The following is a 27,739-nucleotide window of genomic DNA, read 5'->3' as shown; positions in this document are numbered from 1 at the left end:
CGTAATATTAGATCATCTCTAATTTCTGCTTCAGGAATAACGTAAAAAATAGTGCAACAATAGTTTGTGATATACAGTAACAAATAGAATTGTAGCCGATCTTCATCAAGCTGGACATAAAAAACTCGACGATGACAGTTATAATTGTGTTATTTAGTATATTTATAATGTACATACTCGTATATATTTATATATTATTATCTTCTACATTGATATTAAGTATATATATATCATACGCTTTTGAGAATACTATTCTAATTGTTATACTAAGCTCATTTTTAGAGTTAATAGTTATAATTTTATGTAATTCATGTGGATTCTGATATAATGCTGTATCCTATTATTAGTATAATTTGAGCTTTCAATTTATATTGCAGCCAATTTTTATGATCAATTTTAACGTTTAAGGACTTGTTTCAGCTTACTATCATAACGTTTTCTTGATCAGAAATACTCTTTATCACTTACGACAATACAGTCATGGTCAAAAGTGGCGATGCCATTGACTACAACCAAAACTGAATACTCGAAACTTAAAGAAATTTACAATCATTACTATATGCTGTATTTGTCCTCACATTCCAATCAATAGATCGATGAAGGATCAGTATCAGGAGATCACTTTTCCGAAGCATTTTCTACATCTTGCTGAGATTCTTTCGTTGAATCTTCGGCCTCCATCGACAAAACAGTATCGTTAACTTTGCATGAATCATTATCTTCCGATGGCGATGGTCTATCCTCTACTAATAATATCTTGCTATCTTCCATTTGCGTTTCTTCTGCATCGCTGCTCACTCGATTTGCATTCTCAATTGCCGCAGAAGGCATATTTGAACTGTTACTACTACTAGGAATATAGTTATCGGAGATATCTTTTACATCTTCTTCAGATTTTTCTCCAACCTCCATAGTCTCAGTCTGCCTACGATCAGTATCTGTAGTCTCGGTTTCATCATTACTCAAACTGTCATCGGCACGCTTTTTATCTATAACTTCTCGAAATATATTAGTTTCTGTTGTTTCTTTGATATCACCTTTAATATCATCTTCAGACGATTTCAATTCAAGTTGTACAAGGCCATCAGTCGGTGGAGCTAGTTCAGCAACATTTTCTATAAGTGACTTCTTATCGTCATTTTCGTTAACTTCATCGTCTTGCTTAGAGCGACTATGTACCACATCCAAAAGAGTTGGAATTCCAGAAGTAGGGTGAAATCCATCACATTTACAGTATATGGTTGGTGTTGGAGGCGAGTCCCACTCACCCGAATCAGATAATATTTTCATCAGCGTGCATGGAATAATATCTTGTACAAGGAAATCATACAATAATTCATGCGCCCTACGCAACAATAAGTTACCATCCATTTCTTGAATAGAAGTAAAATGAAGAAGAGTAAGATCTGGGGATAAATCTTTTTCAATTACAGTATCTCCATATACTGAGATAGCAGCAGCACATAAAAATAGATGAAAGTAGGACGTATGATGTTGAGACCAAGCAGCTTCCCAAATCCTTTGAGCTTGATACTCCCCTACTTCTCTCCTAAAGCATAGCAGTAACCAACGATGGCAAAAGAGAAGTTCCATACCATTTAAGAATTTCATGCAATGTGCATAAAAATGCGGTAACATCGTTCTCAACAGTTCTCGTAACAATCCCTAATGCGCGTAGTTTCAAGTGAAATGAAAAGGTCTTTATAAGAATGATGTTATAATAAAATGAAAAAAGTTATCTAAAGTTACATACAAGCTGTTCTTCCATATCATTTTGTGGAGTGTTGAGAAAAACACTCTTTTCCATAAGCCCAATAAAGCACCAATAAGCATCGATTTCGTTATCCATAATAACTAATAAGGGAGCCAGAAGGTCAGACATACCTTGCGTGTATCCGACCACTGGATTATCAATAGCGTAATTTAACAAAATTCTCCTAGGGGTACAATTTAAAAATACAGTTATCAGTGCTATCAGGCTCGGTAATATAAGATATTTAGATAACAGTAGTCATGCTAAATATTTAATAAGAGTACAGAAATATTAAGCTTGTAGCCACACATGATCGAAATAAAGCTCACTACTGTATTAGAAAACGTGAAAGTAGTAATAATATATCAGTAATGCTTATTTAGTAAATATCTCCTGATTTTATCATACCGTCATAAAGTACATATTCATTGTTTTTATTAGTCATTAATCGATAGCTTTTCACAAAATTTTAATTGGCTAAAATGTCTGTATTGAAGATAGCTTCTGCCAGTTTTGGATGGCCTTTATTAGATCACTGATATCTTTTCTAACAATACTATTGCTCATTCATACAGTAACATTATAACAAAGATTAAAGATTGTTAATAACATTACATTGTTTACTAGCCATATGTAGCCTGAGTTGCAATTAATTGCAAATCAATGATGTCAGTAATTACACATTAGAAATCAATTTTGATTAAAAGCTAGATTGCTAACCTTAATGTTTGTACGTGAGGATTATCGGCACCTGCGTAATATTGAGAACTACGGTCTGTACGTACGACATCCTTATCAACAATACATTCGACTTTGCGATAGAATGTTTTCTGCTCTTCACCGCTGATACCTTGTCTAAGATGTATAAAAATAAGGCTTATTTTTACCTCCAAAGCACGCAATAGTGATGGTCAAACAATCTCATACCCTTCATGTAATATACATTTGATTATGGCTAGTAAATAAATATAGTAACAATCTTAATGAGCATATAAATAGCAAGTTTTCATTACTATAAAAAAAAATTGAAAAAGTAAATCATTTTATTGGGATCATAACGCCCTTATTATTTCAATATGCTATTTTCTAATAGAGTAGGATTCGCTTAATTAATTCTATCAGTAGGGCACTAGTGCTACTGTAATTTACTGATTCTATCTTTAGTTTTTACCTTTTGTCATTGATACTCTTGTAAATCTTTGTACGTTGTAACTTTAGCTCTTGTCTTTGTTCAAATGTCGAATCGTATGGATAATATTCTAATAGAAACTTCCACACCTCCTTTCTCATCTCTTCAACGATACCAGCAAAAAACACAGCCTTTAATATTAGAGATGCAAATATAAAATAGACTTTTTAATTATTACAGTAAAAAATCTATAAAAAGTTCGATAATAATAACAAATAACATAACAATAGCACTCCTGTAAATTTTTTAAATCATTAGCAACATAAGAATCGTAAATCTAGGTAATAATTGTTAAGACCAAATAATTCCTTTTAAAGCACTAGCCATTTCTAGCGTAGATGATAGTACATATAAAATCACGTAAACGGTCAGTAAAGCAATGAGCAATAGTACTATACTAGCAAATGTAATGAAAGGATGGTTACACTTTTGAAAGTATCGGATATACTATAGATTGTAGTAATGAGTACAGAAATAAGTTGATAGTTTAAGCGGTCATACATATACATGTGTAGGCGTAAGCATATACTATATAGCTGATTATGCTATAAAGCTATAGGAAGAACATCATTATTCACTTTACAACGTAAAAATGTCACTATTCTATCCAAGTTGCGTTAGCTAAATTTATTTTAATAGGAAGAGGCTGCTGACATAAAGTTTACGTAGTGAAGTAAGGATTGCTGATTGTATAGTGACAGTAGTCGATTGAAATGGTTACGGATGCGTACATGAAGATACAAAAAAGATTTCTATTATTATAAATAAATATAATATTAATTATACACTAACTAACGACGGCTGCTTAAATGCAATCCTTAATTACTGAGATACTGTAGGTGGACTAAATAATGTGTTATTGTTATTTTGGCCATAAAGTGCAGTGCAACCTATGTGATAAATTGCTCTTACCAATAAAATAATTTCAATTAAAATTCATTCTCGAATTATCTTACTATACGTTTCATTAGCTAGACAGGATAAAATCTCATTGAATTGTAAAATTATAGTGTCAAGCAAGTTATACGTTGCAGATGGAAGCTATTGAGTTTAATAAACAATGTCTAGATTATTTTATTGTCTAAAAAAAGATCAGAAATACTGTAATTTTACGGTATTGATCTATTGTTTGCAAGGTAAAAATGATATGAATTCTAGCCCGAGAGTAAAAAGAAGTATTTTTCAGAGAAAAGAAATTACTTACGATGTACGTAGGGATATTATGATAGGTAATTTTACACTATTTCTAAATATTGCTTTTGTGTGGGGTGGTAGTAGAGGTCATGTTATAGTCGAATAAAATTGACTTTACGAGTAATCCACTGTAGAAGAATTTTGAACACAGCTGCAGAAGCTTAACGATTAGAAGTTATTAATCATTAGATCTGCCAATTTCATTATATTCTTATGACGTTATAATCCTAGTGATAGAGGAATTTTCTAATTTTTATGTTTTTTTATTTATCAACGGGGAATGTGAAAGAAATTAAGTGAAATAGTACATTAATAAGATTTTATTGACAAGCAGCATTGTGGACATGAACTCGATGAAAGGGATATAATATCATCAATGATCCATAGCGACGGCGACACTCCGACGTCTAATCAACCGAAGGAGTGTTATATCAGTAGAGTATATGGCATTCTCGAGTCTACAGCACAATTAAGCGACTATACAGTAGGAAGAATAACATTATTCTTACTAAATATTGTCTATTTTTCTTAATATAGGTAGTGGTCAGTAAAGTTGGAGTACAATAACCATTTACTACCTTTGCAGATTGAACTCGTATCGATGGTAGTATGACTTTAATATCAGAATAGTTGTCCCAACAAGATGCGATATCGGGCCAATCATTGCACAAGGTGTATCATTTCCTAGGAAGTATATTGTCATGGAAGCACTGTTGATCTGTTAGCACTCTTACGGCATCCATGTTGTCAAGATGTCGATTTATTTATTTATTGTTCCTTCGAGTTTGAATGTTTTGATACCGGAATAGAGAGTATCGTGTATGGTGTAGGTGCTATTGATTTAATTGATTCGTCGCCAGTACAGTACACTGTCCAATACTGTATAGTAGTGTAATTGATAGTACTACTTTGTTATTTAGCACTAGGGGGGGTACGCTGGGAAAATTTCAAAATCAATATCGGTCGAGAATTCTTGTACAATGATGGTAATACATGTATTGATTCTTACCTCCTTGAACTGGGTCTTTTTAACAAGTCGGCCTTGTCCATCGAATAAATTACGCCATACTTGAGAGTCGACCTTGTCACGTCTGGGAATTTGTAGGTTGATGGCTTCTCCATTAGGAGTGCAAATATCGTAATGGCGTGTATTTAATTCAGGCGACGACGATAATAGTGTTACACAGCTGTGCCATACATCGAATACCTTACATAATCGATCGAGTCCACCATGTTGAAAGTGAAAGACTTTATATTGATTTTGAATACTTTTTAAGACTAGGCGACCCGAGTACAAGGTGTCGGTATCGAGAAATATCTTAATTGCTTTGATAGAACGCGTATCCATTTCAAATATAGGCTTGATATCATTCTCCATTTGACGTTGTTGATCAATATCGGGTGATGTATCTGCCATCAATTCATTGGGCAACCACCTAAATACGATATGACTATCATGATAACAAGTGCGTAAAGTTAAGTATCCATTGGCTACTTCATTGCAATAAGGTAAACGGGCACGAACATTATTTTTGCATAAGATGATTTCGCCTTGATCATCGTCGTCGACAAGACTCTCCTCGCTACTATCGACTACTTGATCCGTGTTACCTGGGTCTGATAGGGGCCTACTTGTCTCATGATCGACTTTATCGTCATTGTCTGTAGTTGGAGATATTTTCCTTGAGCTATTTTTATTATGAGTAGATTTACTACCCAATTTATTGCTCAAGTAGGATAGCATGATAGCAGATTGAAGTCCAGATCCAAGATATTACTGGTAAACTAATGGATGAATTTATTTACTACACAGTCGCGTTTCTGTCTGACGAAGCCGCTTTTTACAGTACTGAACTTGAAGGTATGAGAGTGATTTTATAGCTCTTCGTACTGTGGGCAGTACAGTACAATTTGTCGTTGTGTACAGTATTGTACTGTACTGTAGGGTAGTACTGTACTGTAAAGTACAGTACAGTATGACCTGTATTGTATGACCAGTTAAAAGGTTTGGACTTCTGAGGGTGTCTCCTGTAAGTCTTTCCCGACGCTTGAAACTAGATGAAATTATAGTTTGAAGTCCTTGCTAGACAAATTTGCTATCATTGAATTGAAAATAAGACGTTTTATGTGAATATGTAATTGAAAGTTGTATAAAATGTGTTAAAGCTAGTAATATTAGCACTTAAAGCCAAAATTACTTGTATAAATACAGTACATTACAAGGAAAAAAAGTTGAGTGGATGCTAGAGTACAGTACAGTGTACAGTGTACAGTACAGTGGTCTGGTCAGTCCTGTACTGTAGAAACACGTGACTTTCACTACACTCAATACAGTGTACAGTATAGTGTACTGTATATGGTACAGTACAGTACAGTATATTGTATGATACAGTACTGTAGTACAGTACAGTATATTGCATTTACAGTACAGTACTGTACAGTACCGTATGCTCTCATAATTCTCATTACAGTACAGTATTACTGTACAGTATATTATTGTACTGTACAGTGTACACTGTACTGTACAGTATATTGTATTATAGTACTGTACTGTACACTGTACAGTACAATATACTGTAGTACAATACAGTACAGTATACAGTATTAGCGTACAGTTTACAGTTATACAGTATTAGCGTACAGTTTACAGTATACAGTACAGTATACAGTATTGCAGTTATGCTCTCATAATTCTCATTACACTGAGTGTACAGTACACAGTACAGTATAAGGAAAAAAGTTGAGTCGATGGTAGAGTACAGTGTACAGTGTACAGTACAGCGATCTGGTCAGTCCTGTGTACTGTAGAAACATGTCTGTACTGTACTGTATGACTTTCACTACACTGTATACAGTGTACAGTGTACAGTGTACAGTACACTGCAATGGCAACGTTGCGCAACAGCAGGCATACTGTAACTCACAAGTCACAACATGACCGCACCAATACCAAGTCTGTGTACTGTACTGTACCGCTTCAACAGACATCGCTTGATATAAAGCGGTACACTCAGCGTCCAGCACTATTGACGTACATGTATTCACAGTCGAATCTGTACACTGGAACATTTCTCCTGTGGTCATTGACATTTTCGTTTTCACTGGAGGACACATTGAAAGATAGAAAATCATGGGTGGCACAGACAGCAAACTCTATTTTCGCAAGGCTATCGTTCAGCTAACCACCAAAACAATGGTAATGCAATCAATTAAAATGTCTTCTGTCCATTTCCATCCAAGAGAAGAGTTCAAATTTTGTGTCAAAATGATCTAAAATTGACCAAAAAGGAAATCACTCATCACTGTAGTGACTGACACCAATGACTGATACAGTACACTATGCCATTGTACAGTATAGAGTCTATGTGGACAACATATTTTCCATACGCTCATAGCAGATTTTTTTTTTTTTTCTCTCTTCTTTGACTATTCAAATCATTTACAGCTGTTCTTGTAGTGGTCAAAAGATGAATTGAAACAATCAATTTAGTTATAGACTTGAAAATAGATAGAATGACTAGTGGAAATGGTGATCCATATTCGCTTAGTCATGGTATTTGTAGTTCAACAGAGTCATCTAATTTCTGCGATAGGGTCGACCCATCGAGTAGCTTTCATTCATATCCAGTGAAAGAGCCCTACAAGAAAATAACTTATTCTTCGTGTGTAATATTGATTAAAAAATAGACTCTTATTTTATACAGATAGAATACAAATCTTGCATTCAGTTTAGAGATGGAATAATAACATTTTCCTTTGCAGTATATTTTATTCCAATGTTATGCTACGCAATGATAGTAAATATTCAAAAGGAGTCATGGTTGTCTACGCTTACAGTGTGGTAGCTGTTGTTATGAATTAATTAGTATAGGAAAAGCAATCTACACTACAGTGCTGCACTATTTGGGAAAGTTATCAAATACTGTAATATAAAATCAACGACACACGGCGATGATACAGTTGATCATCATGATTCCTACTGGATATTCACTCTATCGTAATATCAAATCTCCTTACCGTGAACTATCAATCCTTGTTACTCTGACTCATAAATCCAAACCATGTTTGCATTGAGTGAATATACATACATTCATCGATTTTTTAAATTTTAATAGAATGGAGAATGTTCCCTAACTGAGCTACTGTGTGTACATACCAATATTCATACTTTGACCGTACGTTATGACTTACTGTAGGTTTACTCACCCTTTGGTAAAGTTATTTTATTTGGCCTTGTTAAACTATTGTTGTTCTTAATTTTAACAATAGTAAAATTCCAAGGAATCGACCAGCGTATACTTCCTTTTCGTCTCAGATCGTAATATTATTCCTCATGTTAAAATTTCCTATTTTGGGGCACTTGAATTAGGGAACGAGTGTACAGAAAGCAATGATAAATTACTGTAGTTTATTATTTTTATTGTACAGTATTGTTATTACTATATACTTATGCATTGCAGTATACGCGTATAATAATGATCGAATCATATAAGCAATCAATTCTTTAATATTAGATTGTACGAAATAGGAATTCTACAGTAAGAATCTCAGTAAAGTAAATGAAACAAGACGCGCATGATTGCATACTCGTTACAACGAATTATTTTTAATAAAGCTCCTGTTTTTTGAAGATACGACAGCAAAATCACAACATGAAAACTGCATTGAACTTGAAATACATGTACATTGGCCCTATAATTAAAGCACAGTTAAATATTCGCCTGGAACTACTGTTCTTATTTCTTATAATGTACAGTATGCCAGACAAAACACACTTTCATAAGCATACTTGGTGTTGTTTAAGCTTAATCCTTGGAAACAAAATGGAAAGTCAACTAGGATCAAATTGAATTGTTTGCAGTTTGTATCCAGACCTCGATCCAAGATATTAAAACTACTCACAAATTATTAGATGACAACTACTTTTTCCTACAATTAGAATTTTCTTGGAACATTTTCTTATACAATGATGTATCTTTTCCCCATATCTCACATAATCAACTTAGATTTTTCATTAATTGATTGATCTAAATATTGTTTGCTGGTTAACACCTCCTGTTGATAATAACATACTATATATTTTATTTTGACAGCCAATTGATGCTAATGACGATGCTTTTTGGGATCAATTTTGGAGTGAATCGATTGCCTCTGTACAGGACATTTTCACTTTAGTTACAGCCCAAGAGATTCGTACATTAAGAGATGAAGCACCGTCAAATTTAGCTACACTCTCGATTAAGGTAGGATGAAAATTGATGTGTTTATACAAATTTATGCGCTATTAATGAAACAGCAACATCTGCACTATAACTTCTTCAAGTTTTTTTAAGCTTAAGTAATAAAGCTTTTGTTATGGTAGTGTAAAGCCTTTGGTATAGTATTTCTAAATCCCCAGAATTTAAAAAACATATTAACCTTTCCTTATAATACTGTATAAAATTTGAATTTTGATAGTGTATGGTCACAACCGGTGTCTCTATGTCCATTGACGTATTTTGCAATTTTTCATAGTTGTGTGGTTCTATGGCTAGTTTTTACGAGTATTAGCAGTGAATAGGGTATATTCTATAAATCATTATTATTAGCAGTATTTGATTTTATTATTCATTTCTATTTCAACTTTAAAATGGAAAGTCTTTAAAACTTTATTCCTTTCGTATCCTTACCGACAGCATCATCATCAACAATACAATAATCTAGTCTAGGTAGTTAATACGCCTTGGCCGAGCTATATACTGTAACTTAGCTTAAGACTAAGTAATATAATCCCTTCGTACCACGAGATGACTATGAATACATTAGCGAAACTTACTAATAGAAAATGTTAAGTGGACGCTCCTTAATACCTGCAATTGTTAGCAATCAGCTTTTCCATTCTATGCTTTGTAGCTGTACTTTCAAAGTATCTAGTATGTTTACGAGCAGAGTTCCAACGATTATTGTAAGGTATTCTTCAAAATGAAGAAAGAAATTATATTTTTAGCTTTAAGGAGTAATAAATTTATAATTTTTCATAAATAATAACATAGTGAAAGGATGACGGCAAACAATAACTCTGCATTGACGATCGCATATGCCGTGTTTTTATTTAGAGTATACTCTTAACCGTATCAAAAAATGATATCTTAATGAATGATATGATAGGATCCATTATTCTATAGTATAGTAATCAATTACTGGTAAAGTTGACTATATCATAAAAACATTTTTGTGCTATAGATTCATTAACTGCTAGCAGTAAGTTTATCAATAATACTTGGTTAATCACTTTTATCGTCAGTCAATCGTATGATTACAATTCATACTCAACTAAAAAAAACACTGTCGTCGTTATTGCTACTATATATTCTTTACGAACTCTGTTCGTTGGATCACTCTTTCATTTCATCATTAAACGTATTGTTAAGATCAGGATAGTATCAGCAACAATCAATTTACACTACTGTACGAGTATGCGGAAATCGATCGTATTGAGGCTACTGCTACCGTAAACATATGGTTTAATTATCCACATGTCCGACATTTCTAGTTCTTCATCATCCTGATAAAAGTATCGTTTACCATCAAAGTTATGTCATTCCATGATACAGTTTTAATAAATTTTTGCAATTACATATGTAATAACTTGTTTAAAAGTTGTTATCGTAATGAGCATTTGCAAACTAGATTTATTTCCTCGCATATAGGCTATACCGTTCAAAAGAAAGATCTTATAAAATATCAACACCGTCTTTCTACTGCAGAATACTGAAATTATACAATTGATCGTATAATAGCATGTATCTTAACGAAGGAAACTAAGTCATTACTTTGTAGCTTTAACTTTGAAAATCCATAATTTAAGGTCAAAAAGTTGAAATTATAAATTTGTAACATCCTGGAACATAATAAGAAGTTAAAAAATTAAAAATGATTGACGTATCATCATGTGTTTATCATATTTTGTCAATCTCATTAATATAAACGTAATAATCAAGTTATGCCATTTTATTTTATAAGTTATAATATCTTGGGTCATTATTTTTCGAATATACAGGCTGTTGAGAAATTAGTGGCTGCCTCGATGACAGCTTGTTCAACACCAAAGGAGCAAACTACAGGCAAGAAATATATAACAAAGGCATTATCTATTTTAATACACCGCCTCTTAATCTATAGTACTTTATTTAAGAAATAATAAATACCTACTGTATTTGTAGTTGCACTTGAATAGTTACCTTTGAATAAGATTTTGTAGTAGTTTGAAGAGCAATCTTGGCATCCTATTAATCTCACTCTTTAGATTAACTTTCTGAATAAAACGGATAACATAGCTATTGATAATTATAATTTGATCTTTAAAGTGCTCATAAAATTACGTAATTACAAAGTCATTCTTCAGTTATGCCACCATGTTGCTCATTTATCAAAATTATTAAATGATGTAAATAGGTCATATGCATATGAATCAATTTAATTTCTATGTTTTATTCAAATTTACTAATTATTATTGTGCTTTATATCAAACAGTACTGAATTGCTGTAGGCTATTAACTAGAATTTTGCCGTACATATTCGAAGACAGTGATTGGCGAGGATTTTTCTGGTCCTCAGTTCCAGCAAATACGGTTAATGGAATTCTTAAATCAAATAAGATCGTTATTATAGTGCTATGCTACTTATACCAGATGTAATTTATCACTTTTTTATTCCGCTTTAGGATGATGATGGATCACCTGAGGTTCGAAATATGACTGAAGGCTCTGTAAGTATATCATCTACATGTATATTGAAAGTCTTAAACATTCGTACAATGTGAAACACCTCTGTTGTTCATACTATTGTATTCTCTGATTAGGATGGAGCTCAACCATTAGCGAAATCATTACTTAATGCCATTCTGGTATGTAATAATCTATCTATAATTAATCATAATTTTACCTTCACTGAAATACGCTTTCTCTCACACTTTATATCATTGAATGTTGTAACCAACCTGCGACGCAGACTAATGATTATCATTCAAAATTTTAGGATCTCTTATTCTGTCCAGACTTTACTGTTCCCAAACATAAGAAAGCTGGCCCGGTAATTATAGTACTTTCTTACGGTAATGATATATTTAACTTTTAGGATTACTTATTCGTTGTACTATAACACCTATCAACTACTAGGAGACCCCTGATGATCTGCCTTCTATTGACAGCTGTGAATATATTTGGTATAGTTTAGTTGTGATATAAAAAATTTGATGTATAGTTACTTATCAATCGGTAAATTTAAACTTGCATTAATGTTAAATATTTTAACATTACAAATAGGGAGGCTGGAGTTGGATTTGCTACCTCAACGCCAGCTAATCCTCAATTTGATCGAAATAGAACAGAAATTCTGAAGCTGCTACTCACTTGTTTTTCTGAATCATTGTATATGCTACCAAGTGGTACGTTAATCTTTCTGATACTATTTTCAACTGTAAAATTTCTCGGAAACATGAATTTCGTAATTATTATTTCAACAACTTCCGCCCTTAGCCGATTCTGGAAATAACCAGTGGTTGGATTACTTTACATCGACGAATAATAGGTAACTACGATAATCTATTGTACTTCAATCTTATTATTTGTTATTGTACGTATTTTTTTGCAATTACTAACGATTTATTTTTACATATTTCCTTAAGACATGCATTGCCTTTATTTACGTCGTTATTAAATACCGTCTGCTCGTATGATCCCGTCGGTTATGGAGTTCCTTATAATCATCTCATGTTTCAAGACGCAAGAGAACCGTTGGTCGAAATTGCTGTCCAGTTGCTAGTTGTCGTCCTCGATCATGAACCTTCCACTATCACTATCGATCGAAGTGCTGAACATGACACAGTAAGTATCCTTCAGTTGTGTATGCACAAAATCTGGGTACAGCTTTATTTATCTAAATTTAACGAACCTTCACTATGTAGGCAGGAATAAACGATAATCTATTTTGCAATTATTTATCACGAATACATCGCGAAGAGGTCAGCTTAAAATCCTGAAAAATACTAATTGTTTTACTGCATGTTTTTGTATTTAAAGAGCAATTATATGCAAAATAAACTCTGAAATTTTTGATTATAGGATTTTACTTTCATTCTACGCGGTATAATTTTATTACTTAATAACCCATTACTGCAAGTAAGAAAGCATCTTTCATCATTTCAGTATTATTGTTAAATAGTACGACAGCGTATGTAGTGCATAACTGAAATAAAATCATTTTCTTTTATTGATTAATAGACTTATCTACCAAATTCGTGCAAGAAGATAGGTTTCTATCAAGAATTATTAATTTTTCTCTGGAAAGTCTGTGATTGTAATAAGGTCTGTTGATGACTGTCAGTAATAGGGGCGATAATATTGCTAGTCTAATATCTATTTTTACTACATTCTTTCAGAAATTCCTGTACTATGTACTTAAGAGTAGTGACGTTTTAGATATCTTAGTACCAATCCTATATTACTTGAATGATGCTAGGTGTGATCCAGGTTAGTAACATAAAAATCTTGCGATATCTTTAGTATGCAGATTATAAAGATGGTTTAAGTATAATTATTAATTTATTGGATTAAATCTTATCCTTTAAAATTCTTCTTTATTTAATTGTGATAGCTCGTATCGGCTTAATGCATATTGGAGTATTCATTTTATTACTTTTGAGCGGTGAAAGAAATTTTGGTAAAAGAGTAGATATTAATTACTTTACCGTTTTATCAAATAAGCTAATTAAAGTAATTAATTCAAATAATTTTTTAACCTTCTATGCAGGTGTTCGCTTAAATAAGCCGTTCTCAGCTAAAGTACCAATGGATTTACCAGTATTTAATGGCACACATATTGATTTTTTAGTAATTGTAAGTTCTAAATTGATGATTAGAACAAATTTATTCTAAAATTTACTATATATTGCAGCTTTCCTTTATCAACTAATCTTACGTAGGTATTTCATAAAGTAATTACTACTGGCCATCAACGCTTAGCACCTATATTTGATTGCCTTTTAACCGTCCTTGTTAATGGTAAGTTAGTAATCATTTTAGTTATTCGACATAATTTCATTAATACTTGATTACATAAAACTGATTCGTTATATGGTAATATTTTATTCGGCCATAGTTTCACCTTACTCGAAAACTTTATCAATTGTTGCTAGTAACAAATTGCTTCATCTGCTAGAGGTATGTCTTCTGGTTGCACTTTTATTTTAATCTTCTATTTGAAATTATCGCTATATTAAGCTATTTAGTGATTAAATTATTTTAATTTTGCAATATGTTTGATAGGCTTTCTCAACACCCTGGTTTTTATTTAGTAACAACAACAATCATCACTTGATATTCTTTTTACTGGAAGTATTCAATAATATTATCCAGTATCAGTTTGATGGTAATTAATGCAAATACGAACTAGTAGCTAACGCTTTAGTTCAATACATTTCGAATTTTTATTAATGCCCATATTGGCGATTTTTCTTTGCAGGTAATTCCCATTTAGTATACACAATAATCCGTAAGAGAAATATATTTCATCAGGTTATTATCAAAATGGTTTTCTTTATTATGTTCACCAATTTCAGCATACCTTCATAAGTTTTAATTTCTCTTATAACACATGTACTTATAAACATATTACATTTACATATTAGTTGGCCAATCTACCTACTGATCCTTCGACTGTAGTTAAACCCAATAAGAAAGAAGATAGTTCAGAGTAAGTTACCAAATAAATTTCTTTTATAAACATTCATTTTTTTGCGTTTAAGAGCCATATTAAAGTAATGAAAAATTTCAGTGATGCAGGGGCAAGTGGTACTCTCGGAACAAAAACTTTACTTTCTTCTGGAATTGGTAAATTGATAATTTAAGTGGATTACTGCAAAATAGCTTTTAACACCGTAGACTACCGGTCGTTCAGTGATGAAATATTTATTTTTGTATTTGACTCCTATGTTTGATTATATAGAGAGCATATCAGTAGCCCAGTATCAGAGCGGCACTGAAAGTGCCTCCGATCCTAATAACATTAGTGGAAGTGAATCTGATACTTCGAGCGATGATGAGTTAAGCAAAACTGGCGCTGCCAGTATGAAGAAGAAAACCAAGAAAATAAAGAAGTCGCCGAGATTTGATAGTGTATCACCTGACGGACACTTTACTCCAACTCCAGAATGGGTAAAAATCGGCTTTACTTTCGTTCTTTCTTCACAACAACGGAGATTTACTAAACTGTTTTTATTAATGCCTAAAACCGATGAGATTAGTTACTCAGCTTAATTTTTATGTACACACAAAGGTATTGTCATGGAAGCAAAAATTACCTCTACAAACCATCATGCGAATGCTGCAAGTATTAGTACCGCAAGTGGAGAAAATTTGCATTGATAAGTTCGTTATTCACCCTTTTTTTATTACCATTTGATCTGCTCATTAAGCTAGCTCGATTTTAATTTAATGATCATAACAATATCATTTTGATTAGGGGCTTAACTGATGAAAGTGAAATTTTGAAGTTCTTACAGCACGGTACGCTTGTGGGATTGCTGCCAGTTCCCCATCCAATTCTGATAAGAAAATATCAGGTATTTGAAGGATTTTATTGTCGAAGCTGTATTTGTCTAAAGTAAAATGATTAAAAGTAAATTTACTACTCCATATTAATGTTTTATTTCAAATTTTCCACTGACTGACTTATATTTTCCTTTGTATTATTAATAGCCTAACAGCGCGACTACTATGTGGTTTCGAACATACATGTGGGGCATTATATACTTAAGGTATGAATGCTATTATTATTTTTCATAAAAACACACTAAAATCCGTTGTAGCTTATTAATGTTTGCATTACGATTGTTAGAAATTTCGATCCTCCTATATGGTACGACACTAACGTCAAACTGTTTGAAATTCAGCGAACTCACTAATTTGATTCTCTTATTGGGAAACAAACTGGCGTTGTTTATCACTTCGCAGCCTGTTTTTAAAATAATCTATTGTGAAAGAATTTATATCTTAATCAAGTAACTAGAAAAGCTATATATTGTGTCGTATTATATCGAAATGTGCTGCTAATAATACCGTATAATTACATCTACCGATACAAGAGACTACGATAAATACAGAAAATAGATTTCGTTACTACTAGCTGTATACTAGTAAATGTATAAAGAGCGAAAAGTCATAATTGTAACATTAAGCGTATATGACATTTTGCAATTTTTAACAATCCCTGTGATGTACAGTCAATAAATCTTAGAATGAAATAACTGCTGTTATGATATTTGCAGGTTTATTAGCCTACTAAGTATCAGCATACACTATTAAATGATGATACTTATCTTTATATACGATAGTATGCTATATTGATCTAAAATACTTTAGTACCATTTTGCATTTCTCACATAGCGTAGCACAACATCAATACGCCTGCATCACCTACAAATTTACCGATTACGAAGATCAGCTTCTTTTGAGTTAGACTTTTATTTGCTCAAGTAAGATGTCGTTACCATAGTATTAGATTACACTTAAGGAGATTAAATAAAATACTATTGTATGTATAACCAATATTGGCACTTAAGCGGTTAAAAAATACGGATATTTGCTTGTAAAAACGTAAATGTTGTAAAACGTTAAATCGCTACAAATAAAAAACCATAGCTTCCTGCTACATTTTATTCACAGCTACGACTTTTAGCGTTATCAGTGTGCTGACCAATAAATTACAATATGAAAACAGTATTATTTTATACCTAAATCGTATATTGAAATAATTCATGATAAGCTAGTATACATATTTTGCAATTACATATGTGCAAGTATATTAATCGAAGTTTCTAGTGTAACTAAACTGAAATCAAAATATTACAGTAAACGAGATTGGTATATTATTATGTCAAATTACGCATTAAAATTTCTCGCATACTATAAAGAAATCATAATTTACTGTTGCCAACAACTATTACAATGTATCTTGTTATTACAAACTGTCATAATTTTGGACAGATTTATCATAATTTTAATTCTAAATTTTGCCATCATTAAAACGTAACTAAATACAGTATTCGCAATCTGTAGTGTACTTACAGTCTAACAGCGGTAAAGGACATAGTAATTTTCATTCAGATAAAGTAACTAATACAAGGTAGTCATCTTATTAGATATCATCTGTGTCACTTTTCGTAACGAAGATTGTGCATAGGGATACTCTTGATTTAATCGATCGATTAAAGTATTTAATGACTGAGTCTTTTCATGTTGACGCTGCCATTCGTTATCAATACCTTCATGTGTCTTGCATAACATACGATATTTACCATCTTTTAATTCTTGGTAATATTTAACACGTTGTTGGCCTTCCAGAATTTCCGAAAAATTCTTATTTTAAATTAAATAAAAAAAGACAATTTTTAGATTTTACTTTTTAAACTAAGTTATGTAGTACTGTTATAAAAGATAATAATTCTTATAGCGTTATCTTCCATTTATAAGCTTAACTTAGCAAAATATTAGCTATTAAGAATATGTAAAGAGTTTTAAGATGCAGCAGCTGAATAGAGATACAATGATAAGGAATTATTGCTTTTGTGTATCTAATCATTAGAATGAAGACGTTTTTTTTGGTATTGAAGAGATTATGTGACAAAAATTAATTTATGTTAAAACTAATTTGTTTACAATTAAGCATCTTAATATAATATTGTTAAGCAAATGTCTGCAGCGTTCATAGATTGCAGAACATAGATTAATTAACAAGTTTGGATTATAATTTTTAGAGCGATTATTGTAAATTGTAAAATTTATAAACTGATCCTATATAAAGCCACTGTAAATTGATACTTATAACGTATATACTTTAACAATTTCGAATTTTGAGCATTATATATGGTTTCATTCTGATATTGAAAATATCAATTGATTAATTTTTCTTACCTTTTGCTTCATTTCAGCCATTTGATCTACATCTGCTTCAACTGCATCAATCGAACGCTGCAATGTATGGCATGATTCTTTTTTGCTTTCGAGACCTTGACTAAGTTGTACTTGCATTTCACGGTATCGTTTGAGCTCGCCATCACCATTTGCTACATCTTCGGTAGTTTTTTTGATTTTCTTTTTGATTTCAACTAAATTCTTTTGAAATGCTCTCTTGGTATTTTCATTACGTCCGGTCTTAGCTTGCGCATCACTGCGCGTTACAATACACTCACGTTTAAATACTGATTTCTCCATATCTTGAATCATTTTCTCTTGTTGTCGACATAATTGGCCATAGCGAACTTCCATACGATGAATTTCCATTTTCATTGCTTTTATTTCACCCTGACCGGTTTCAGAATCGACAGCTGCTCTCATCTCTTTAGCTAGTTGTGTCTTCTTTTCCCAAAGCATAATTTGTCGCTCAGCTTCAACAAGACTACTTAATAAACGCTCCTTTTCTTCATTTAACATTTGCAAATTATTATCCATTTCCATAGATGCTATCTCTGCTTCTTTTAATGCTTTGATAAATTCACTTTCCATTAGAATGTTGCTTTGTTCCATATCTTCACGTTGGTTATTTTTTTTGGATATTAACATATTTAATTTAATCATTTCATTGCGTAAATTGCGTGTGCTATGAGAGACTTCAGCAATTTCTTTCTCTTCACTTTGAATTTGATTCTCAATTCTTAATTTCTTCTGATTTAATACTGTAAATTGTTTTTTTAGTGATTCAACACCATCCCCTTGCTCTTCGCGCTCTTTAGTATGTTTTACTAATTCATTTTGCCCACGTAACCAGAATTGTTTCAGTTGTTCATTCTCTTGATGTAAGCTTTCAATTTGTTTTAATAATGTCTTAATTTGAATCTCCAGCGGGCCTAATTCCTCACCACCACCTTCACGGCTGCTTAATATCTTTTCAATTTTTTTATTTAATTGATCAATTTGAGTTTGCTTCTTTTCAATGGTGGCATTACTACCATTAACTGAACTTTCATATTTACCAATCAATTTATTCTTTTCACGTATTTCTTGGTTGTACTGATCTAATTGTTGATTTGATTTTTCAAGACGATTCTTACATTGAACTGTAGATAATACAGTATGACTGATTTCATTTTCGATAGCAGCAACTTCATTTTCCTATAGGAAAATTTGTGAAGATATAGCAAAAATTTGTCATCATACTGCAGCAAAAGTATAGCTTTTTGTTTCATAGTTTTGAGTAGTGAATAATGATATAGATACTAATATAAAATTGATAAATCTATCAGATGTATGAACACTTATTTAATAAAAATGAATTATCGTGATTTGCTTCTTACAATATTAAGATCTAAAAGTATAAAAATTTATGTACTCGTAATTCTAAATAATTACTGATGTTATAAGTATATGGCTTATAAAAAATATACCTTAGACATCAAAGTTTGCCTTATTTTACTGGTAACTTTTTTGGAATATTTTGAAGCTTTATCAATGGTCTGCCGCGAGTATAATTCCTTTTCAATTGCACTTTGCAATTTCACTTTGTCATCATAGACTCGCTCAATATTCTTTCTTAATGCGATTAAGTCATTATTCTTTAATACTACATCCTAAAAATAGTATGACATTCCAACATAAAGTAAGTTTAGTATTATTGCAAGAAATATTTTCGAAGTAAAGGTGACATTTTATACGTTAGTAACGTTTACATTGAAATTTTAGTGATTAACTTATTAAATTTACTATTAAAATGAGCGATCCAGCATTATCAATTTACATTAATCCTTAAAAGAGGACTTTGAGGCAGTTAACTTACCGCAGTAACTTTATTTAAGTGTTGCTCTATTTCACGCAGTGTTCTATTCATTTTGCTGTAATCAATTTTAACCGAGTCTAATTTTTGCTGACTAGTTGTAATTTGTTTCTTGACTAAGATTAGCTCAGCTTCGTTCTTATTATTTATTAACGTTAACCCTTCATTCTGTTTCTGCTCTTTTTCAATTGATTTTTTCGTTACAGCAATTTCAGTATCGTAAGCAAGTAATTGTTGTTGTTGTAGGCTATAAGTTTGTGTCAAGTTATAAATAAAGAATAGTTGGATTAGTTTATATAAAATGCAATTAGTTAACGAAAACTAATGTATTATTATTAGAATGATTGAAACTTTTCAATTTTATTTCCATCTATCGATGTAACTTTCAATTATAGCTTACTCGATTGCTTTACGAAGCCCAGCCAACGCTTCATCCCTTCTTCTTAACCCAATTAAGCTACTGTTCCACTGTTGCATCAGTTGTTTTTTTTCAAAGTTGATCGACTGAAATTAATAATTGGTTTTAAGTTATTAAGATAAAGATACTTTGACAGTAAAGTTGTGTTCGTTGCGGTGATAACTCTTCTTCCTCATGTGTACTAGTTACCTCAATTTCAGTTGTTGCATCAGAAACTAAAGTACGAGCAGCTTTTGTTTCCTCTGTTTGTGCTTTACATTGAGCTTCATATAGTCTAATTTTCTCTTCTTGTTTTTGTATAACTTCAGTAATCCGATTAATAAATAAATCCTAATCACGTAATAAAAAGAAATTGTTAACTTAATACGTCTGATTCTGTTACTGAATTACTAAATTTCTAAATTTCATAATTTACTTGTTGCTGCTTTTCTTCTTCTGCCTTACTGATTTCTTCATTGGCTTTTTCTGCTGCTCGCCTCATTACGGCGATATCGGATTTGATATCGCGTTTAGCATTCTCCATGTAAGTTAGTTGTGCTGCAGTTTTCTCCATCTCACTTTGCAATTGATCTCCTAAAATAGATCATTTTAATTATACGGTAGTAAAGATGTTCAGTAAAAATTATGGAATAAATTGAGTTATGTATCATCAGATATCAGGTAATTAAGTTATCTATAATAAATTACTTACGCTTTTGAATTAACTGATCCAGTTTATCGACTAGCTGTTTATATTGTTGTCTAGTTTCATTAAGATCAGTCTCGGACGCTTGTCTATTTTTGTATAGCTGATTAAAGTCGTCATGCTCTTTCTCTAATGAGGTTTGTTGTTTTGCCAACTCTTGTTGTAAATTGTATAGTGAAACACCTAATTCTTCGCGTTGTAATTTCTTCTTTTTGACCGTTTCTTGCTATTTAATGTAACATTCATAAGACAGAATCGTTATGCCACTAGGTACATTATTATAAATTATAACAATGCAAATTCTTTAGTAGCACCATCATGATAGTGTCCAACTGTTAATAGTTAACTTGTAGAAATACAATATTCATAAAAGGGAAAAGAAGATTTTTTAATTTAGCTGCTAGTTCTAACAATGTTTATCAAAACTTACCATTTCTCTTAGTTCAAGATTGACTTTTTCGTATTGCTTTGTTAATTGCTTCCTCAAAGCAGCTTGGAACCTTTTCATGAGAGGCTAGAATTGTATACCACGGAGATTTAATATAAGTTATGTAGAATGTTCCTTTTAATACTGTACACTGGTACTTTTACTACTTACATGATCAGGATCTAACACAATCATTTCACTCTGATCGTCTAAATCGTCATCATCGATGTTATCATCTTCCTCTAAGTCTTCGTCATCTCTGGATGGTTGATATTCCACTAATTCTGCACTACTTGGCTTGCTAGATTTATTAGCAAAATCAACACCGTCGTCATTTTCATTATCATCATTGATTGATTCTTCATCTTCATCGATAGTGTGATTATCCGTAAGGACAGTATTTGGATCAAATTGATGATACTCCTCTGCATCAGCATTATCTTCATTGGTTATGACAGGATCATCTCCATATTGATTATCGAGATTACCGTTACCCTGATTTAAATTCTCATCGTATTCATTTGGATCACTTTGGACTCGGTTATCAGCCATAATAAATCACTAGGCAATCCAATCTGATGATAGAAATTCTACAGTATTGCTACTCTAATTGAATGGAAATTGATCGTTTTCAATCTTCTACAGCAACAATTTCTAGTCGATGGATTGAAAATAACAGCTCCAGTTATACCAATTTCTACTCACAGTCAGTTAAATTGACGGTAATAGCCTTCCAATATGTGACGTATATGCTAGTCTATTTGAAAAGTAAAGGAATATGTAGTTGACTCAGGCCAAGTCCAGAGTGCCGACAGCACCGGGTCGATAGCTAGTGAAGATATTATCGACGTAGCTATGACAACGGATCATCATATCCTTTTCCAGTTTCATCCAACTGAGCCATTAATCGCTACAGTGGCAGACTGATCACAAAGGTGTTGAACCGAACCAAACCTTTCTGGTCTAGTGGCAGTACGCGTACACTACAGTGTACAGTATAAAGCTGTACTCGTACTGTACTGTACTGTACAGTACAGTACAATACCAACGTTAGTTCATAATACAGTAAAGTACTGTACACCTAGATGGTAAAACAGATGTCGTCAATTTAAGCCTTGATTGAAGTATAATATCAAGAAATGGTACGACATCTATTTTACACATTTTATCCTAACTATTCTGGCGGACGAAATGCAGCCGTATGACTAAAGCGCTTTTTAGTGTTTTACCGCGATAATCCGATTGGAAATTGATTTAATAAATTAATAACTCGTATTTCTTATGCTTTGAAATGAGCAATATTCACCAAGGATTTAAACTTGAAGAGTCAAATTATAATGACCGCATTTGGCCAAAATGAAGTCGTTAATAGTCTACAATAAATAGATAATTCGTTGTTTGGATTTATTTAAACGCGGTACAGTAGTTTAAACTATCCGCAAGCAACATCCACTGAAGATATTGCATATTGATAAGTATGTTTAAGACTTGATATCCTTAATCTTATAGTAGTCATGGACTTCTAGTATTGATAACTCAGTTGAAGTAAACAAACGAATAATCGATTCAGTTTTTCAACATATAGAAATAAAAAAATAATGATCAAGTATTTCTGAAGTTTGGTGCCAATTGCACACATGGCAATTCATGTTCAATTTACAGTAGCCGTTATAAAATAATGTTTAATACGAGGATCAGGTGCTGCATTCTCTGCTTTTCTTACGAATAAGTGGAATCTAAAAGTAGTTCGACAGATGATTACAAATGATTCTCATGTTACAGCTAGATGTAAGTCTTTATGTATGCATGTTGCTGTCGTTTACATATTCGCGCATTTTACAAGTATGCAAAGTAGCCGCACCCTTTCGAATCTGAATCTCATCATTACTAAACTATAACACATTCTGACTTTTACAAGTTTAATTATCTATATATAGTGAGCATGACTATAGTGAGCATTACCACCAAAATGAACAACTTTCTAAAGAATAGTATTAATTTCTTATCTAACCAGTATTCAGTATTAAAAATAGCTTTAGGTGCATACAAAAAATGGCTTTTCAGTAACGAGCATCGGATGCAGTGTAGCTTTGCTACCCACCCATATTTCAACGGCTCATGAACCGAAATTTCTGGGGAGTGAATAAGATCTTACGGAACAGATATAATCTTTACTACCTTTGTAAGATTTTTGGGGGTGTTTGTTTCATTCGTTGAGGTGGTCTAGATTCCTTACGTGAGCAATAAAGAATTCAACACAAACTATATTTTGTTTTAATGCGCGTTGGGCAATTATTGCAGTGAAATGGATCATTGTAGTGCACATACATTATCTGCCTTCCTATATCCTGCTATTGATCTAAGATCATCATTTTGAAGGCGTTTAAATTTAGTCCAGGCTTGCCATGTTCAATATTTACTATCCAGTTATAAATTCAAAATATAGCACCACCGTAAGGTTACTTCTATCTTATCCTGCATTGACGAGATCTTTTGCGTAACAACTAAGACGACGTCAGAGAGCAGAATCACGAAGTTATGAAAGCGTGATGAAATCTGGTTATTATGCACGGGATATTATTGATCGAACTGTATTAATTTTTGGCATATCACTCTTATTCCACGTGATAATTTTGCTTATAAAGGTTTGGCAAAGCCTCAGCTTACGATTGCTTGCTTACCTCCTAATCCGGCAAATAAGGATACTTTGTGACAGCTTTGGTTATTTGCGTTTATGTATTGATTTGTTGATTTTATGACGTAAGTATTTTTTATAATTGACACGCTTTGATAGGGCATTTTTATTGCCTAAATGATACTCACATATTAGGTAATAGCGATATTATTTAGAACGACAATAATTTTTTCGTTTAAAAGCTATCAAAAAGTTTCATTTAAATGGCGCGGTAATCCATGATTGAGGAAATGAACGCAATCACAGCTAGCTTAAAGTTTCTTTTATCGAATAGTGATGAAAAGTTTAACGATATCTTACCTACTAAAAATATTTTTATCTTTTTCAACTTTAACTTTCATCTTGAAGGTGTCCTAAAAATTTTACCTCAAGAATGAATCAGTCACAGGACGGACTATACCGTCTATAATAGGATAAAATCTCGCACGATGTTGACTGTAAAGTTGACGGATTCAAAATCAAATAAAGTACTGTGAAGCCCTCAAGGAGTAGATTTAAACGCGTGAGAACAGCAAACCAGCCTTCTTTTTCGCCGATCGCTGATATAATAACAGCCTCTATCGCTGCAGATATTTCTCGGCAAATACCAACCACCATGCTGAAAATAGCTTCAATTGTAAGTTTTCGTAATTTTTAAATCTCAATTTCATTTTAAATAGCGACTAATATTTCTGATTTATTCACTATAATCGATTGCGATATTGACAATCTTTATATCTCTATCAAGCTTGTTATAATTTTAGGTTCGAGTTTGCTATGTCAGGCAGGATATGGCCACGGCAATGATCAATATGATCATCAGGGCGGGCATGGCTATGGCGGTTATCATCACAATTCGCATTGGTCATACGATTCATATCCTCCAGGCTGGGTTTATGATGATTATTATCATCACCACAAGGGTAAAAGTAAGTTCTGTATTTTTTAATAGCAAGGTAGATCTCTAACTGTATTTCTTTTGTATCTCCGCATTCTTTAAATTTTTTTATCTAAAGTTAATAATAATATAGGATCTAACAATAAATTTACTTTAATAAAAACTGAAGTAATCTTTTTGGAGGCTGTCAGACTATACAGTATACTAATTAAAAACGACAGTAAACTATATTTCTAACTGGTTTTAAACTGAATTCTACTTTGAAATCAATAGAAAATTGGTTTTGTGGAGCCGACGAATTTTGGCCGTTAAGTAAATTGAAGAACGGTAAAACAGTTGAGAATGTCTGCGGTCAATATGATGGTACAGCTAAACACTATGCTGCTGTTTTATGGCCATGCCCTCCTCAACCGGGTGGTATTGGTACAGATGGCCAAAGCTGGGTGCATCTTGGTGAATATACCAATGAATGTTTAGGAAATTTATCACTTTGTACTAACGGTTTAACCGTCAGTTTATGGATCAAGATGATCGCACGATATGGTTATCATAATGATGGTTATTATGTTAGTGCTGGCGGATTAAAAGATTTTTTTAGAATCGCATTATTTTCCGGCAAACACCCCTACTTTATTGCTTCCGTTGGCAATTTTATCTACTACTCCACGATTCCGTCTAGAATTATAGGCAAATGGGCTCATGTTCTTTTTACTTTTAACGGACTTAAAAAATTTCGTCTTTTTGTGAACACAAAAGAATGTGAAGTTAGCCGATACCATTACGCTCCATCGCATTATAATTTTACTAAATTTTTACTTGGGCGATCGATTCACCATAAAACAACGACAAATGCTAAATTTAGCCAAGTTGCTGTATGGTATCGTAAATTAAATTGGCATGAAATATGCAAGGTTTATCTTGGATCAAGAAGTAAGTTTTATATTCAAGTCTTTCCTAGATTATCCTTAGAATAAACATCTCGGATGCAATGACATTCTAATATTCTCCGTAATAGAAACCTTGAAGAACTGTCAATCATGGTATAAGAAAATTGAATGTGATAAGGAAACATCGTCTATCATTCCACAGCCAAGTACTACTTCTATCGTTCAACCGATATCAAGTCGAGAAGATGGTAAATAATGGATTGTATTTTTGTCTACGCTTTTTTTGTAGTTATTTGTGATAATGTAAAGATTTTGCCTTGATGGATAGTATGAATACTCAGTAAATAGTATAATATGCGCGCCTAATTTACGAATATGTAGAATGAGTTTACATTCATTTTTTTTTTATCATTGAGTAGAGATTACAAGTTCCATAGAAAGTTCAAGCGTTATTTCAAGTATTATAACATCATCTAGCGTACCAGAAACCTCTAGCGTACCGACATCATCGTCTACCTCGACTTTCATATTTAGCAGATCAGTTTCTACGGTATCAAGCAGAAGGATGACGACTACTAGAGTGGAATCACTGGTTATATCTTCAACTCCTGTGGAAATTACTACTAGTGTTGAATCAAGCGAATTTATCGAACCTTCTACCACGATCGTCGAAGAAAGCGAAATATCATCATTTGAATTTGTCAGTAGTGAAATCTCTTCTGAGATAGAAAGTTCTTCTGAGGTAGAAAGTTCTTCTGAAGAAATAGAATCAACAACGGCCGTTTCATCAAGTCAAGAAATAACTAGTGAAGTCTCGAGCACAATTGAAACGATAAGCGTTGTTTCATCAGAAATAACTAGTCAAATCTCGAGCATAATTGAGACGACAAGCGTTGTTTCATCATCTTCTATTGGTACAAGAAGCAGCGTAAGCAGTTCCGATGTTGTGCAAAGTACATCCGTTCTTTCAAGTGAAATATCAAGTATTTTAGAAAGCGAATCTGAATCTTTAGTCTTTTCCTCAGAGGAAAGTGAAGAATTTCTTACTAGTACCGAAACATCTGTACCAGAAATTGTTACTACTGTTGTTACTAGCTCAGTTAAGTCAGATATTCTTTCGACTTCTAGTTTTATCGAATTGGAAAGTTTATCTACTGAGCCACTTGAAAGTTTGTCAAGTATCTGTATTCATTCAACGAAAACAGTTTATACCACTACTACAATTTCAAGAACTGTCATTAGCTGTCCACCATTGATTGAAACTTTAACAAAAACTACAGAAGAATTAGTCTTCACTTGTCCCTCTGTTTGCCCAAATTTTGGCTTAACTACTAAACTACCACATGTCATACAGACATTGTCTCCAACTTCTTCTATTAGCATTTGATCCTTATGATCTCTTGCCTTAGTCGTATATTTAGTTATATTTAGTTTAAATGGAATTAATAAAGTAGCTTCAAATAAAATTATTTACGTGCTTATTAGTCGTTGACTTACGGGAAGGATAATACCATAGACTGTTACTTGCTAGTTGCTGCAAGTATCCACTATTATTTAATTTAATTAGTCGTTCATATTTTGATTGTTTTATCTACAGTCGTGGATACTTGATATAACTAGCAAGTAACAATCAAAATATGAACGACTAATTAAATTAAATAATTATATTCTGTATAACATATCTATATAACTATAAACTGATAATCATGATATAACTAAACTGGTGTGTCTGTCTTTAACTAGTTGGATAATCAATTGTATAGTACAAACTATAACCATCGGATAACTTACTTTAGCTTCGCATACTTGA

The 27,739-nt window shown here is 32.4% G+C and overlaps 3 protein-coding genes across 3 annotated transcripts; 2 read left to right on the top strand and 1 right to left on the bottom strand.

Moving 5' to 3' along the window:
• Positions 1-1,230: 1,230 nt before the first annotated feature.
• On the bottom strand, positions 1,231-5,514 carry TRIADDRAFT_20890 (uncharacterized protein; the record flags this gene model as incomplete). Its single annotated transcript, XM_002109591.1, has 5 exons — positions 1,231-1,665; positions 1,754-1,937; positions 2,474-2,608; positions 2,925-3,073; positions 5,146-5,514. Coding segments are annotated over 5 exons (1,272 nt in total), but the record flags the coding sequence as incomplete, so codon positions are not given.
• A 1,752-nt stretch (positions 5,515-7,266) lies between these two features.
• Positions 7,267-16,077, top strand: TRIADDRAFT_21464 (uncharacterized protein; the record flags this gene model as incomplete). Its single annotated transcript, XM_002110115.1, has 26 exons — positions 7,267-7,332; positions 9,230-9,379; positions 11,176-11,296; positions 11,649-11,746; positions 11,977-12,021; positions 12,153-12,206; positions 12,293-12,339; positions 12,440-12,561; positions 12,653-12,704; positions 12,802-13,004; positions 13,085-13,137; positions 13,238-13,294; positions 13,397-13,480; positions 13,555-13,645; positions 13,770-13,835; positions 13,926-14,011; positions 14,098-14,176; positions 14,274-14,335; positions 14,441-14,543; positions 14,637-14,689; positions 14,803-14,867; positions 15,124-15,328; positions 15,450-15,541; positions 15,636-15,735; positions 15,872-15,930; positions 16,011-16,077. 26 exons carry the CDS (start codon positions 7,267-7,269, stop codon positions 16,075-16,077), a joined length of 2,280 nt encoding a protein of 759 aa, XP_002110151.1.
• Positions 16,078-24,760: 8,683 nt separating this feature from the next.
• TRIADDRAFT_53836 (uncharacterized protein) lies at positions 24,761-27,316 on the top strand (the record flags this gene model as incomplete). Its single annotated transcript, XM_002110114.1, has 5 exons — positions 24,761-24,781; positions 24,929-25,073; positions 25,316-25,972; positions 26,058-26,177; positions 26,781-27,316. The coding sequence occupies 5 exons, from the start codon at positions 24,761-24,763 to the stop codon at positions 27,314-27,316; spliced, it is 1,479 nt and encodes a 492-aa protein (XP_002110150.1).
• Positions 27,317-27,739: the final 423 nt, after the last annotated feature.

The sequence above is a fragment of the Trichoplax adhaerens genome, genomic scaffold, assembly GCF_000150275.1.
Source record: "Trichoplax adhaerens TRIADscaffold_2 genomic scaffold, whole genome shotgun sequence".
Taxonomy (NCBI): Eukaryota; Metazoa; Placozoa; class Uniplacotomia; order Trichoplacea; family Trichoplacidae; genus Trichoplax; species Trichoplax adhaerens.
This window is presented reverse-complemented; position numbering and strand designations above follow the sequence as displayed.